Source organism: Staurois parvus, unplaced genomic scaffold (genome assembly GCF_062004578.1).
Source record: "Staurois parvus isolate SC_StPar_1 unplaced genomic scaffold, SC_StPar_1.0 ptg000401l, whole genome shotgun sequence".
In the NCBI taxonomy this organism is placed as follows: Eukaryota; Metazoa; Chordata; class Amphibia; order Anura; family Ranidae; genus Staurois; species Staurois parvus.
Window position 1 is genome coordinate 4148572 of NW_028318197.1, and position 15594 is coordinate 4164165.

At 46.8% G+C, this 15594-nt stretch overlaps 1 protein-coding gene across 1 annotated transcript; it reads left to right on the forward strand.

Moving 5' to 3' along the window:
• The first annotated feature begins 11169 nt into the window (after positions 1-11169).
• Positions 11170-15108, forward strand: INSM1 (INSM transcriptional repressor 1). Its single transcript, XM_089686526.1, has one exon. It carries the CDS (start codon positions 11280-11282, stop codon positions 12543-12545), a length of 1266 nt encoding a protein of 421 aa, XP_089542652.1. The 5' UTR covers positions 11170-11279; the 3' UTR covers positions 12546-15108.
• The last annotated feature ends 486 nt before the right edge of the window (positions 15109-15594 follow it).

Genomic DNA, 15594 nt, shown 5'->3' on the forward strand with positions numbered 1-15594 from the left:
ACATAGCTAATCTGTCCATGTGGTGCACCTGCCCTGCAGACTCTCTATGTTTACTGTCAGCTGCCCGGGCCCTCCAGCTACTGTACACTACTTCACCTCTCTATAGAGCTTCATCTGCCAGCACCACTCCACACAGAACAATGCAGAGCCCAGCAGGAGGGGCCCCATGGAGCCAGGTCACCCCTGGACTTCCAGCTCTGCCTTCATACAGACCATGAATGAGCAGACAGCTTCTTATAAACCAGAAACAGCATGTCTACAGCCAATACATGCCAGCATCACCACAATGCATATTATTACACTGAGACTAAGGAAGCTATTGTTACAGCATGGAGGTGATAAGAAAAGTAACAGATAGATAGATAGATAGATAGATAGATAGATAGATAGATAGATAGATAGATAGATAGATAGATAGATAGATAGATAGATAAATAAATAGATAGATAGAGAAAGAAAGAAAGAGGGAAAGAAAGAATGAAAGAAAGAAAGAAAGAAAGAAAGAAAGAAAGAAAGAAAGAAAGAAAGAAAGAAAGATAGATAGATAGATAGATAGATAGATAGATAGATAGATAGATAGATAGATAGATGATTGATAGATAGATAAATAGATAGAGAAAGAAAGAAAGAGGGAAAGAAAGAATGAAAGAAAGAAAGATAGATAGATAGATAGATAGATAGATAGATAGATAGATAGATAGATAAATAATTGGACAGGGAAGGAGGAGTTCATTATCAGAAGAAGTGAGAGAGACATTGGTTGAATACTGTATATTAGATAGATAGAAAAATAGATTATAAATAAAGATGGAAGGGGGAAGGAAGGAGATATTATTACATATTATCTGCTGATAATATAAAAGAGACCCAGCAAAAATGGAGAAGGAAGAAAGAAAGAAAAGGAAAGAAAGAAAGAGAGAAAAGGAAAGAAAGAAAGAAAGAAAGAAAGAAAGAAAGAAAGAAAGAAAGAAAGGAAGGAAGGAAGGAAGGAAGGAAGGAAGGAAGGAAGGAAGGAAGGTAGGTAGGTAGGTAGGTAGGTAGGTAGGTAGGTAGGTAGGTAGGTCGGTCCTGTTAAAGGAGAGTTAAAAGTTCCCCCAGGAAGGATAGATAGAGAAAAATACAAATCAATTCTATAGAGAAATAATAGGACAGGGAGGCTGCAAATATAAATCTTTTTAGAAACAGAAGATTGTCTGATTCCTTTGTATCTGTTGGTAATAGAACAGAGACCATGTGAGAGCCAGGATATAACATATAGACATGTAGTAAAGGGTTGGACTCCATCATTGTATATATTCAGTATATAGGAGATCTGCAGTGCAATGGATCTTCTCCTGTAGAACAATGGTGTGTATGAGATGGATGGGCAGTGGAGGGGACAGTCGGGTGTCCATTGTCATTGCCCCCCCGGGGATTTGGTGGTGAATGGAGGAGAAGCATTTGGTCCCACCCTTGTCTCCCCCCCCCCCCACCAGGCACGTGTCTCCGATCCAGCAGATTGTCGGGTGAATGGCTGGAGGTTAATTCCCGGGGCAGAGGTGAAGGGCAGCCCCCACCGCACTCTGTATAATCCCCTCCACACATCCACCTTCTGTCTGATCACAAAGACTACTAGGTGCTGTGTATGGGCCGTGAGGATGTTAAATCACATCGCCTGGATTGCCCTGGCCTAGGAGGAGCCAATAACCTTTACTACCAATGTTGGCCATACACATAACGAGAAATAACTGATCTACCACACATCTGATCATCATATGCCAGTCTGATTGCACATTCCCCATTAGATCTACCAAGGGCCAGCCAGAGTGGATCCAAATTGTTTAGATAGGTTAGGCAGATCCTCATATTTAGTTTTGGTAGATCTAAAGTTGATTGTACAGAGATTGCATAGTCAGATTGTAACATGTACAGTGAACCACTGTAACATGTATAGTGAACTGTCCATACATTATACAATCTGATTGTACAATCTCCTTTAGATCTATTGTCAGCTAAGTAGTGCAAGGGCCTGCCTGATTGCATAGATTGGATAGATTGTATAGATTTCAGTACATCTAAAGGAAGATTGTACGAGCAGATTGTAGTGTGTATGGCTAGCCTGAACTCCAGGAATTAGAACAAAGCTATCCTTGTACCACTGCAAGGTTTAAAATGATATTAAAGGATTATTTAAAAGAAAAAAATAACAGTGGTTTTTTACAGAGAAGCCTGGATCCTCCTCTTCACCCAAATAAATAAACGTACCCAAAATAAAAATGCAAAACAAAAGCAGACTGTTAGGGCTTGTTCACACTGGACTTCTTTCCAAACAAAGCAAACACCTCACAAACACCCCGCAAACACCCCTCAAACACCCCGCAAACACCTCTCCAACACCCCGCAAACACCTCGCAAACCCCCCTCAAACACCCCGCAAACACCTCTCCAACACCCCGCAAACACCTCGCAAACCCCCCCTCAAACACCCCGCAAACACCTCTCAAACACCCCGCAAACACCTCTCAAACACCCCGCAAACACCCCTCAAACACCTCGCAAACCCCCCCCTCAAACACCTCGCAAACACTCCGCAAACACCTTGCAAACACCTCTCAAACACCCCGCAAACACCTCGCAAAACACCCCGCAAACACCTCGCAAAACACCCCGCAAACACCTCTCAAACACCCCACAAACACCTCGCAAACACCTCGCAAACCCCCCCTCAAACACCTCTCAAACACCCCGCAAACACCTCGCAAACACCTCGCAAACCCCCCCCTCAAAAACACCTCGCAAACACCCCCTCAAACACCTCTCAAACACCCCGCAAACACCCCTCAAACACCTCTCAAACACCCCGCAAACACCTCTCAAACACCCCGCAAACACCTCGCAAACCCCCCCCTCAAACACCTCTCAAACACCCCGCAAACACCTCGCAAACCCCCCCCTCAAACACCTCTTAAACACCCCGCAAACACCTCTCAAACACCCCGCAAACACCCCGCAAACACCTCGCAAACACCTCTCAAACACCTCGCAAACAACCCGCAAACACCTCGCAAACACCTCTCAAACACCTCGCAAACACCCTGCAAACACCTCTCAAACACCTCGCAAACACCCCGCAAACACCTCGCAAACACCCCGCAAACACCTCGCAAACACCTCACACACCCCCCCCCTCAAACACCTCTCAAACACCCCGCAAACACCTCTCAAACACCCCGCAAACACCCTGCAAACACCTCGCAAACCCCCCCTCAAAAACACCTCGCAAACACCCCCTCAAACACCTCTCAAACACCCCGCAAACACCCCTCAAACACCTCTCAAACACCCCGCAAACACCTCTCAAACACCCCGCAAACCCCCCCTCAAACACCTCTCAAACACCCCGCAAACACCTCGCAAACACCTCGCAAACCCCCCCCCCTCAAACACCTCTTAAACACCCCGCAAACACCTCTCAAACACCCCGCAAACACCCCGCAAACACCTCTCAAACACCTCGCAAACAACCCGCAAACACCTCGCAAACACCCCGCAAACACCTCGCAAACACCTCTCAAACACCTCGCAAACACCCCGCAAACACCGCGCAAACACCCTGCAAACACCTCGCAAACACCCCGCAAACACCTCGCAAACACCTCTCAAACACCCCGCAAACACCTCGCAAACACCTCGCAAACCCCCCCCCCAAACACCTCTCAAACACCTCTCAAACACCCCGCAAACACCCTGCAAACACCTCTCAAACACCTTGCAAACACCCCGCAAACACCTCGCAAACACCCCGCAAACACCTCTCAAACACCTCGCAAACACCCCGCAAACACCGCGCAAACACCCTGCAAACACCTCTCAAACACCCCGCAAACACCTCTCAAACACCCCGCAAACACCTCGCAAACCCCCCCCCTCAAACACCTCTCGAACACCCCGCAAACACCCTGCAAACACCCGCAAACAACCCGCAAACACCTCGCAAACACCTCACAAACACCCCGCAAACACCCCGCAAACACCTCACAAACACCCCGCAAACACCTCACAAACACCTCTCAAACACCTTGCAAACACCCCGCAAACACCCCGCAAACAACCCGCAAACACCTCGCAAACACCCCGCAAACAACCCGCAAACACCTCGCAAACACCCCGCAAACACCCCGCAAACACCCCGCAAACACTTCACAAACACCTCTCAAACACCTTGCAAACACCCCGCAAACACCCCGCAAACAATCCGCAAACACCTCGCAAACACCCCGCAAACAACCCGCAAACACCTCGCAAACACCTCGCAAACACCCCGCAAACAACCCGCAAACACCTCGCAAACACCCCGCAAACACCGCGCAAACACCCTGCAAACACCTCTCAAACACCTCGCAAACACCCCGCAAACACCTCGCAAACATCTGCCAGGCATTTGAGGAGCATCACCATAGACTTGAATGGGAGGCGTTGACAGGCTTCAACTCCAACTGACTCCACATGAGGCGTCAACTTTGCCGCATCGCTAACGCTTCAGTGTGAACAGAACTGTGCACTGCCATGTGTATTTTCATAGGAGTTTGTGGAGCATTAAAACGCCCCTCAAAAGCCTGCTTTCAACGCTAGTGTGAACTGAGCCTAAAAGAAGCAGAGTATTGTTTTCCTACCCTGATTCCTGCCACCCATGTATCCAATCTTTACCACCTGACACGTCTGGGAATATTGGATGCCTGTGCCCCCACGCAGGGGCGTACTGACCATTTATTTATGTATTATTAATGATGTAGCCTCTTCTGGATAGAACCACAGTGTACGGGGGGGGGGGGGGGGCAGACATCCGACACACCCAGAAGTGTCAGATGATGAAGGTTCCTTGACTGGTGTAGCTCTCCAAGAGAGGGAAGATCAAAGGCACGGGGAGTAGGACAATTAGGCTACATTCACACCAGCGATTAAGGCCAGTGCCAATTGCAGTGCCAGGAAACTTGTAATTCCTGCTGCGTCCCTGCGTGGCCAGCGGCCCCATTCACTATGACAGGTTACCAGAGGCGGCAGCTATTCACAGCTCTCTGCACAGCTAGCGATCACTGGTAGTGCAGACAGCTACAAATACCTTCGGACACCAACAACCTGTCATTGTAGTGAATGGGGCTGGCGTTCACTGCAGTCTCATGTCCTAGGATGGGCATACACCCAGAGATCTCTTTATATAAGATATATCAGATCCCTCCATTCATGATCTATGCTAAACAGTCTAGTCTCCCTGCGGCTATTGTACTCTGAGTGTCAGTACTGCCAGCTGTCAGAACACCCAAACAGAGCTTGCATCTAATTATTGATTTATTACAGGCACTTATATAGTGTCATCAATTTACACAGCGCTTTACATACATACAGTATATGTTCATTCACATTAGTCCCTAACCCTCAAGGGACGTACAATCTAAGGTCCCTAACTCACATTCATACATACACATACTAAGGCCAATTATCTACTAGGATGTCTTTGGAATGTGGGAGGAAACCAAAGTACCTGGAGGAAACCCATGCAGGTACAGGGAGAACATGCAAACTCCATTGGGATTTAAACCGATGACCCTAGTGCTGCTAGGTGGAAGTACTAACCACTTGGACGTAAGCGCTGTTTGGCTGACAGTTCTCCACCCAGCTCCTTTGATTTTTCAAACGATGTTGGGCAGAGAGGTTCCAACATGATCACCCACTGATCACATATTGGTCGGTTCACTGGGAACAAATTAGGAATGAATTCATTCTTACACTATATTGCCAAAAGTATTGGGACACCCCTCCAAATCATTGGATTCAGGTGTTCCAATCACCTCCATGGCTACAGGTGTATAAAATCATGCACCTAGGCATGCAGACTGCTTGTACAAACATTTGTGAAAGAATGGGTCGCTCTCAGGAGCTCAGTGAATTCAAGCGTGGTACCATGATAGGTTGCCACCTGTGCAATAAGTCCATCCGTGACATTTCCTTGCTACTAAATATTCCACGGTCAACTGTTAGTGGTATTATAACAAAGTGGAAGCAACTGGGAACAACAGCAACTCAGCCATGAAGTGGTAGGCCACGTAAAATGACAGAATGGGGTTAGCACATGCTGAAGCGCACAGTGCACAGAAGTCGCCAACTATCTGCAGAGTCAGTAGCTAAAGTCCTCTTAGGGGAACTCTTTAAGGTGTCAGCATACCAAGACATTTTGGACAATTTCATGCTCCCAACTTTGTGGGAACAGTTTGGGGATGGCGCCTTCCTGTTCCAACATGACTGCACACCAGTGCACAAAGCAAGGTCCATAAAGACATGGATGAGCGAGTTTGGGGTGGAGGAACCTGACTGGCCTGCACAGAATCCTGACCTCAACCTGATAGAACACCTCTGTGATGAATTAGAGGGGAGACTGTGAGCCAGGCCTTCTCATCCAACATCAGTCCCTGACCTAACAAATGCTCTTCTGGAAGAATGGTCAAACATTCCCATAGACATACTCCTAAACCTTGTGGACAGCCTTCCCAGAAGAGTTGAAGCTGTTATAGCTGCAAAGGGTGGGCCAACTCTATATTGAACCTACAGAGTAAGACTGGGATGCCATTAAAGTTCATGTCTGTGTAAAGGAAGGTGACCCAATACTTTGGGCAATATAGTGTATATCTTCTTTCGGGCTAGGTTCACACATATGCGGTTGGTGCGACCTGCATTCGCATGGATATAGCAGTCCATATATTTAAATTGGCTGCTGGAAATGCAGGAAAAAGGTCCCTGCACCTCTTTAACCTTTTCCCGCATGCATACATGTGGCCTCTCGGTGGGTGACCCCTAAAGTGGTTGTAAAGGTTGACGGGTTTAATCTTCACGCATTCTATACATGAAGGTAAAAAACCTTCTGTGTGCAGCAGTGCCCCCAGCCCCCTCAATACTTACCTGAGCCCCATCACAATCCAGCAATGTGCAAGACAGCCTTGGCTGTCCTGGGTCTCTACCTCCTCATTGGCTGAGACAGCAAGTGGGAGCCATTGGCTCCCGCTATTGTCAATCACAGCCAGACAGCCAATAAGGAGAGAGGGCAGGGCCAAGTCACAACTTTGTGTGTGAATGGACACACGGAGCAGCAGGTGCCCCCCCTAGCAAGACAGGAGGAGCCAGGAGAGCCTGCGGGGGACCCAAGAAGAGTAGGATCCAGGCTGCTCTGTGCACACTGCAGGTAAGTGTAGATATGTTTGTTGCACAGCACAGCCATGCAAAGCAGTGTGCTTACAGTGAAGCACAAACACAGCACACAGTTATAAACAGCACACATTTAACCCTTTGATCACCTCAGATCTTAACCCCTTCCTGCCCAGAGCAATTAGTACAGTGTCAGTGCTTTTTATTAGCACTGATTACTGTATTGGTGTCACTGGGGATGTCAGTGACACCAAGTCAGTTCCCCCCAGTATCAGAATGTCCGCCGCAGTCCCACAATAAATCGCTGATCGCCGCCAATACTAGTAAAAATAAAAACCCAGTCTCTGCACCGCCATTTGAAAGCACTATAACTGTCACAAAAACCAATTAATTTACATGTATTGGGTTTTTTTTTAGCAAAGACATGTAGCAGAATACATTTTGGCCTAAATTTATGACGAAATTTGATTTTTAATTTTTTTTTACTGGACGTGTTTAATAGCAAAAAGTCCAAAATATTGTTTTTTCTCAAAATTGTTGGTCTTTTTTTTCTATAGAGCAAAAAAATAAAAACCACACAGGCAATAAAATACATCCGAAAAAAAGATGCAAATGTCATTTGGGTGCAGCGTTGCATGACCGCGCAATTGTCTGTTAAAGTAACGCAGCGCCATAATGCAAAAAATGGCCTGGTCAAGAAGGGGGTTAAATCCTCAGGAGGGCAAGAGGTTAATGCCACGACCACATATATGCGTACCAAAACAAAAACAGAACTGTACCGAGAGCGCACACCGTTACCGATCAGGAGCTTTGTGCTTATGTGACCGCTGCGTCAGCCAATCACGATGGTCCCATGATCACGAACCCCGCCTCCTGGCATCTAATACCCCTTAAAGGGCTGGGAGGTGCTGGCACCAGGGGGTTAAAATCGCAGGCACATGGAAATCGCAATGTGCTTTTGCTCCATATGATTTACTGCACCTGAAAACTTGCTATTAAGAATGAATGCATCCCTGAGTGTCTAACAAGCATGCGTCTTGCCTGCGGGTTCAGGAATGTGCGCGATTTACACGCATTCCCACACGTGAACCTAGCCTTACACATATGTTTTAAAATGCTTGTTTTGGGAAATATAGCTTTTTAAAACAATCTTTCTCTTAAAGACAACAATTCGATACAAAGAAATATTCCAACTGACTTAAATCAAGTTGGTTTTCCACCAGGACAGCCCATTGTTTTTCGGGGAAACGGATTGTTCATTAAAATCACGGTTTCAGCACAGCCGGGTTCAGAACAATCGGATTCTTCATTTATCATGTGATCACTATTTGTACCGTCACCTTTGATGATAAATGGCGGATCAGTCACAGATTCTGAAGCTTCAGTTCATCTTTTCCTTGAAGATGGTCATTCGATACAACAGCGTTTGAGATGGTCCACTTTGATATGATGTTCTAGTTGTTCCTTATTGGTGGAAATCGCCACTTACTGACTGAACAGCTCATTTTGGGCAATTCATCAATCTATTGTCTCATTGATTGTATTGTTAGGTGTATGCCTAGAGCAAATAGAAGTTTGAATGACGGAAAAATTGATCATCGTTGGATTTCATGATTCATATTGGGTTCATTTATTTATTACAGGTACTTATATAGCGCTGTCAGTTTACGCAGCGCTTTACATATATATATTGTACATTCACATCAATCCCTAACCCTCAAGGGGTGTACAATCTAAGGTCCCTAACTTACATTCATACATACACATACTAGGGACAATTTAGACAGGAGCCAAATAACCTACCAGCATGTCTTAGGAGGGTGGGAGGAAACCGGAGTACCCGGAGAAAATCCACGCAGCCACAGGGAGAACATGCAAACTCCAGGCAGGTGGTGCCGTGGCTGGGATTAGAACAGACAACCATAATACTGCCAGGGGGAAGTGCTGACCATTTAGCCACTGTGCTGTCCATATACAGCTTTATTATCTGATCAATATGCGTTTTGATGAAAACAATTGTCGAACTATCAAATACAGATAACCTCCCTACTGATCGAATTCATTTAGATCAGATTTGATCGAACTAATGATGGTCAGATTCTTCAATTGATGTGTGATTCCATTAAAGCAAAGAAATTGGAAAAACGTTCAAATAGAAATAACTTTCCTTCTGATCAATTTAGATCCAATTTGAAAAAAATGAATGGTGGCCAGATGTGATGATTTTAATATCTGATCGATTCAATCAAAGCCATCGAATTGGAAAAAACATTCAAACAGCCATAACTTCCCGTCCGATCGATTTAGATCCGATTTGATCAGAGTCAATCGGCCAGGGCAGAAATGTAGAAATCATTTTGCATCAATTGGCAGTACTGGATGATTCATTTTATATTAGATCGGATTATGAGATTGCACAGTTGAAACAGAGACATAATCAATCATTTATGATCGTATCTTCCAATGAGCAATCAAATTCCACTGCCCTGGGTGTCTCATATGGATCAGTTGTGTCACCAGCTATAGAACGATTATTCCTATTGGGAGAGATGGATCAGAGAAGAAATGGATCATTTATTGAAGCGTGTATGACCACCATGAGTCGATCTGGCCAGGGTGGAAAATAATCAATTATGTCGCGTTGATGAGAAGCTTTGTTCATGAATGTAATAGTATTTCGATTGATCAGATTATGAGATTACATGGCAGAATCAGAGATGTGATCGTTTATGATCGTTCCTTCCTACTACCTCTTTGCTGTCATTTTGATTGAATGGACTTTGAATATGAATTGATTATTCTTATCGGGAGAGATTGATTGTGAAAGAAATGGATCATTTATTAAAGTGTGTATGACCACCATGAGTTGACCTGAGCAGGATGGAAAAGAATTGATTGTCTTGCATTGATCAGCAAAGCTGAGATTAACTCAGTCATATTTCGATCGATCAGGTTATGGGATTGTGCGGTGGAATAATGTAATGGATAATTATAATTGCATCTTCCTAATATTTTGTTGATGACTAAAGATAGATTGCTATCAGAGTGATTGGAAAAGAAATGGATCATTTATTGAAGTGTATGACAACAACGATTCGATCTTGGCAGGGTGGAAAATAATCGATCGTCTTGCATTGATCGGCAGCGCTGAGATACTTTGATCATGAACTCATTTGTATTTCAGTCAATCAGGTTATGAGATTACGTGATGGATAATTATGATTGCATCTTCCTAATATTGAGTCATTGACTATAGATCGATTTTTCCTATCAGGAGAGATCGATTGGTAAAAAAAATCGATTGTCCATTGAAGTGTGCAAGACCACCATGAGTGGATCCAGCCAAGGTGGAAAATATTCGATGGTCTTGCATTGATTGGCAGCACTGAGAGCTCACATGGTGGAAAAGGGATTTCATTTATATACATGTTTGCATCTTCCCAGTATTGAGTCTTTGATATCGATCGATTTTTCCTATCAGGAAAGATCGATTGGAAAAGAAATGGATTGTTCATTGACGTGTGTCAATGTAAGTATTGGGAGCAGTTGTTGACTCGAGAGGAGAGATCCACAGACACAGCGATCCTTCCCATACAACACTTCACCCTTCTCCATCAGGGGACGGGGTCCAGCCCTGCAGATTGTCAGCTCTTCAGCCAATAATCCCTTGCCTGCAGATGTAGTGATTCCCCTGGCAGAGAAGCAGAATGCAGCCCTGCTGTAGTCACCCAGTGAGGGGATCAGGCTAGCTGAGAGAAGTGTGCCCGTCCCCCGCCGGCGCTGTGTCCGGCTCTCTCCCCTTTGTGTGGACGCCGGGTCAGCCCCCCCCCCCGGGACACAGGCACGTGTGGCGGCCCATTGAAGGGCAGTCAGGCGCAAGGATGGGCGGGGCCGGGCGTGTGCCTGCAGCCGGAGAGAGGCGGGGGCTCAGGTACATCTGCCGCCTGGCTCCCGGCCCCGCCCTCCAGCGGCACTTCAGACGCCGGCTCGGCCCGCTATTGGCTGTCGCAGTGACAGCACGGCTCGTGCCGGGGACGCTGGCCGCTTATAAAGGAAGAGCGGCCCGAGGAGCGAGCGATCCGCACTGACAGCCCCGAGCCGCAGACATGCCCAAAGGATTCCTGGTGAAGAGGAGTAAGAAGTCTCCGCCGGTGTCGTACCGAGTGCGGGACGAAGACGAGGACCGAGCGCAGGCCGCCCCTCCGGCATGGATGCTGTACGCCGTGTCCGCCGTTCCCTGCCCTCTCGGGGGCTCCCCTCCTCTCCCGGCCAGCCCAGACCGAGCTGCCCCGGCTCTCCCCTGCAGCCCCCGGCCGCCCCCTGCCGGCCAGTTCGGGAACCCGGAGTCGGTGCAGCAGGCGCTGTCCAGCCCGACCCGTCCGGTGAGCAGAGAGTACCTGGAGCGGAGCTTCAGCCTGGGATCTCCGGTGTCCGCCGAGTCCTTCCCGTCCCTGGTCAGCTCCATGGAGCCGCTACTCTACCCGATGGCGGCTGAGCTGAAGATGCCCTCCTCCTCCTCCTCCTCCGGGATCCCCCCGATGAAGAGAGCGGCAGAAGCCAAGCCCCCGCTGGCCCCCGGCCATCCCAAGCCGCCCGCAGCCAAGAAGACCAAAGCCATCCGCAAGCTGACCTTCGAGGACGAGGTGACCACCTCCCCGGTGCTGGGGCTGAAGATCAAGGAGGGCCCGGTGGAGCCGCCCCGGCCGCGGACCCTGAGCTCCGGGCACAAGCCGCTGGGGGAGTTCATCTGCCAGCTGTGTAAGGAGGAGTACAGCGACCCGTTCTCCCTGGCCCAGCACAAGTGTTCCCGCATCGTGCGGGTGGAGTACCGCTGTCCCGAGTGCGACAAAGTCTTCAGCTGCCCCGCCAACCTGGCCTCCCACCGCCGCTGGCACAAACCCCGGCCCCCCGCCACCGTCCCCGTCACCAAGGAAGAGCCGCTCAGCGACCGGGACACCCCCAGCCCCGGGGTCTCCGAGTCCGGCTCCGAAGACGGCACCTACGAGTGCCCGCAGTGCTCCAAGAAGTTCCGCCGCCAGGCTTACCTGAGGAAACATCTGCTGTGCCACGCCTCCGAGGAGCTCCTCTACTCCGAGGAGCGGAGAGCCAAGAGCCCTGGCCCGGTCAACCTCAGCAGCAGCGGAGGAGGAGGCGAGTGCCACCCGTGCCCGGTGTGTGGGGAGACCTTCCCGGGGAAGAGCAGCCAAGAGCGCCACCTCCGCCTCCTGCACTCCTCTCAGCTCTACCCCTGCAAGTACTGCCCGGCCACCTTCTACAGCTCGCCCGGCCTCACCCGGCACATCAACAAGTGCCACCCATCTGAGAACAGGCAGGTCATCCTGCTGCAGGTGCCAGTGCGCCCGGCCTGCTGACCAGGGACTGGTGGGGGGTGGAGGTGCCACCCAGAGGGCATGACCCAACTTAGTCCCAGCCTAAAGACTTTGAAGGGATGGAGGTACCTCCCCGACATCAATGATGGACACTCACATTGGTCCCAGCTCAAACACTTTGGAAGGGTTGAAAGTGCCACCAAGACCTCAATGATAGGCACCCAGCTAAATCCCAGCATAAAAACTTTGGGGGGTGGGGGGGTTGAAGGTGCCATCCATGAGATCACCCAGCTTAGTCCCAGCCTGAAGACTTTGGAAGGGTTGAAGGTGCCACTCAGACATCATTGAGGGACATTCAGATTAGTCCCAGCTCAAAGACTTTAGAAGGGTTGAAGGTGCCAGTTCCACCAAGACATCAGTGATGGGTACCTAGCTAAAGACCTTTGGGGTTGAAGATACCATCCAAACATCGATGATGGGCATCCAGCTTAGTCCCCAGCCAAAGACTTTGGGAGGATTGAAGGTTCCAATGCCACCCAGACACCAACAATGGGCACCCAGCTCAAAGACTTTGCCAGGGACTAGTGGAGGTTCCAGTACCCCCAAGACAGGTTGCAGAGGGTGTTACCCAGCTTAATCCCAGTCTGCTGACCAGTCCAAAGATTACACCAGTGCCCCCAGACATCAACGTTGGGCACTGCTCAGAGGGCACCTCCCAGCCTGCTGACCAGTCCAAACAGTATGGCAGGGACTGGTAGGGAAAGGGGGTGAAGGTACCAGTGCCACCCAGGTTGGGCACTGATCAGAGGGCACAACCCAGCTTAGTCCACACAGGGTGCTGCACATGTAATAGCCCTTCCAAAGGGGACTTCTTGTGAGTTATGACTCGGTGCCCTCTCAGTGCCCACCGATCACTATGGACTGCTGCCACTGTGGCCCCGAAGAGAACTGTGCCTTCTTTGATGCAACCAATTGCCATCTCTAGAGACAAGAGGTCTGCCAGCCATCAGATCTGCCAAACCAAGACAAGCATTGTAGCAGCCATAGATCGAAGTGCATTAAAATGTGGTTATTGTGCTTTAAAGCAAGACAGCATTGCCTAGCAATTCACTAAGGGGAGACCGCACAGTGGGTCCACCTTTGTAAGTTCCCCTGACTTTTTTTTTTTTTTTTCTGCTGTGCCCACAAGGGAACAAGCACACTGAACACATGGCATCTCTGTGTACCAAGTAAGGATTACTAGCAGCAACAAAGCAATAATGTCCTCTTCATGACTACATTCCAGACCTTCTGTAAACTTTTAAGGCACTATATGGAGGCACATTTTTTAATCATTGATATTTGCACTGCCGCAGGGCCGGGCCATCCCGCCTAGCCTAAAGGGGTAACATTATTGCTTTCTGCTACTGACTTTTCTTTTGTATAAAATAAATGCTTTGACCTGTGCTGTCATCCCCCTGAAAACACTAGTGATGCAAACATGTAATAGTGTTGTCTCTGTGTCCTATATCCTTTTTTAATTGGTATGTCAGTGGGCATAATACTGGCATCCGAGGATACCTGTTAAATTGTCTATTTTGTCAATGGGGGGTGGGGGGGGATGAAGCAAATGCTGTATGCTTAGCTGACAGATGATTCTACATGTATTTGGTGTGCTACACTACAGGTCATTGCAGGGTGGGCTCTTTCTTCTCGTCCTCGCCAACGTTGCCCACTCTTCTAGCAGTAGACAAGGGTGAAGGTCTTTCTATTGTTTTCTTGTAATTTTTTGTCTCCTTTTGGCTCTCGTCTTTTTTCGATGTGCTTTGTAGCCTACGGGTTCCTGTTTTTCAGTCGATCTTGAGAAATAACTGCCTTTAAATTGAAATGACTGACACGATTAGCTTTATAATGACTTGTGAACTGCTGGATTCTAGACTTTCTATTTTCTGTGAACAAGTCTGCTTAGGACTGGGAGAGGGAGACATCTATTTAGTCTTTAGCCACAAATGCCTTGTCTTTTAACTTTGTAGAGAGAAAGAAATAAAAACTGCCTTTTATGACTTCATCAATCTAGGGGCCAGCCAGGAATCACATCATACAACGCCACAACTTTTTTCATAAATACAAACTTTTTTTTTTTTTCTTTTAAATTATGCTCCTCCAAATATTTTCTGGTGGAACCACAGACATGCTTTACTATCCAAATGTATATGTTGATTTTAATATTAATTATGTTTATTTATTCTTTTATTTATTAATGTGAATTACAGATATATTATTTGATTAAGGTTGTATTGGAGTTTTTTTTTTTTTTTGGTGTTATGACATTCCACTCTGATTTGCAACCATTTTATTTTTTATTTATTTGTATTTTTTTGTTTTTCTTACACAAAAATGAAAAGGTTGCGCCTTGATACATTCCTCAACAAATGGCTATTTGCATTAACTGTGCTTTAAGGGGCAGATGGCTCTTGTTAAACGGATAGCTCTTATATGTCTAGAAGCAATCTCTTTTCTACACACATTATTTTCTTAACTGCTAGCTATTTATAGAGAGCTTCAATAGAACTGTTTCAACTGTGTAACAATTTGCTATTCAAATAAAAATATTTTCAAATTCAAATCCATACCTGTTGGCTTATGTTTTGTGTGTGTGTTCAGTTATGCAGGGCAGAGTGTCTTTACTATCATGGATGTGTCAAGTTTAGAAATGCTTGTCATTTTTAGAATATGGATGGTTTACAAAAGACAAGTTATACAGGCTTATTTAATAATCAAATGAATGGATTACAAAGTAACCCATATCAACCAAACAGCACCCATTCTGACAGCTCCAAGGCAAACATCTGATTGGTTGATGTGAGTTAATGAACTGTGCACAATAACAGTTTATTCATCTGTATAAATTCAGCTTCAATCAATATAAAATAAACTTATGATTTTTACTTTCAATATATACTGGTGTTTTTTTTTTTTTTTGTTGTAATGTAAAAAAACATTTTTTTTTTCATTAGTTTGCTCAACTGTGTCTACAAATTCAACTTCAATCCATTCAAAATCTGGTGACTTTTTGCAGTAAATAAGAAAAAATAAATGTTTTATTTATATA

What these genes read in the sequence shown, in the direction of transcription:
- INSM1 (XM_089686526.1), top strand. Translation starts at nt 11,280, where the DNA reads ATGCCCAAAGGATTCCTGGTGAAGAGGAGTAAGAAGTCTCCGCCGGTG.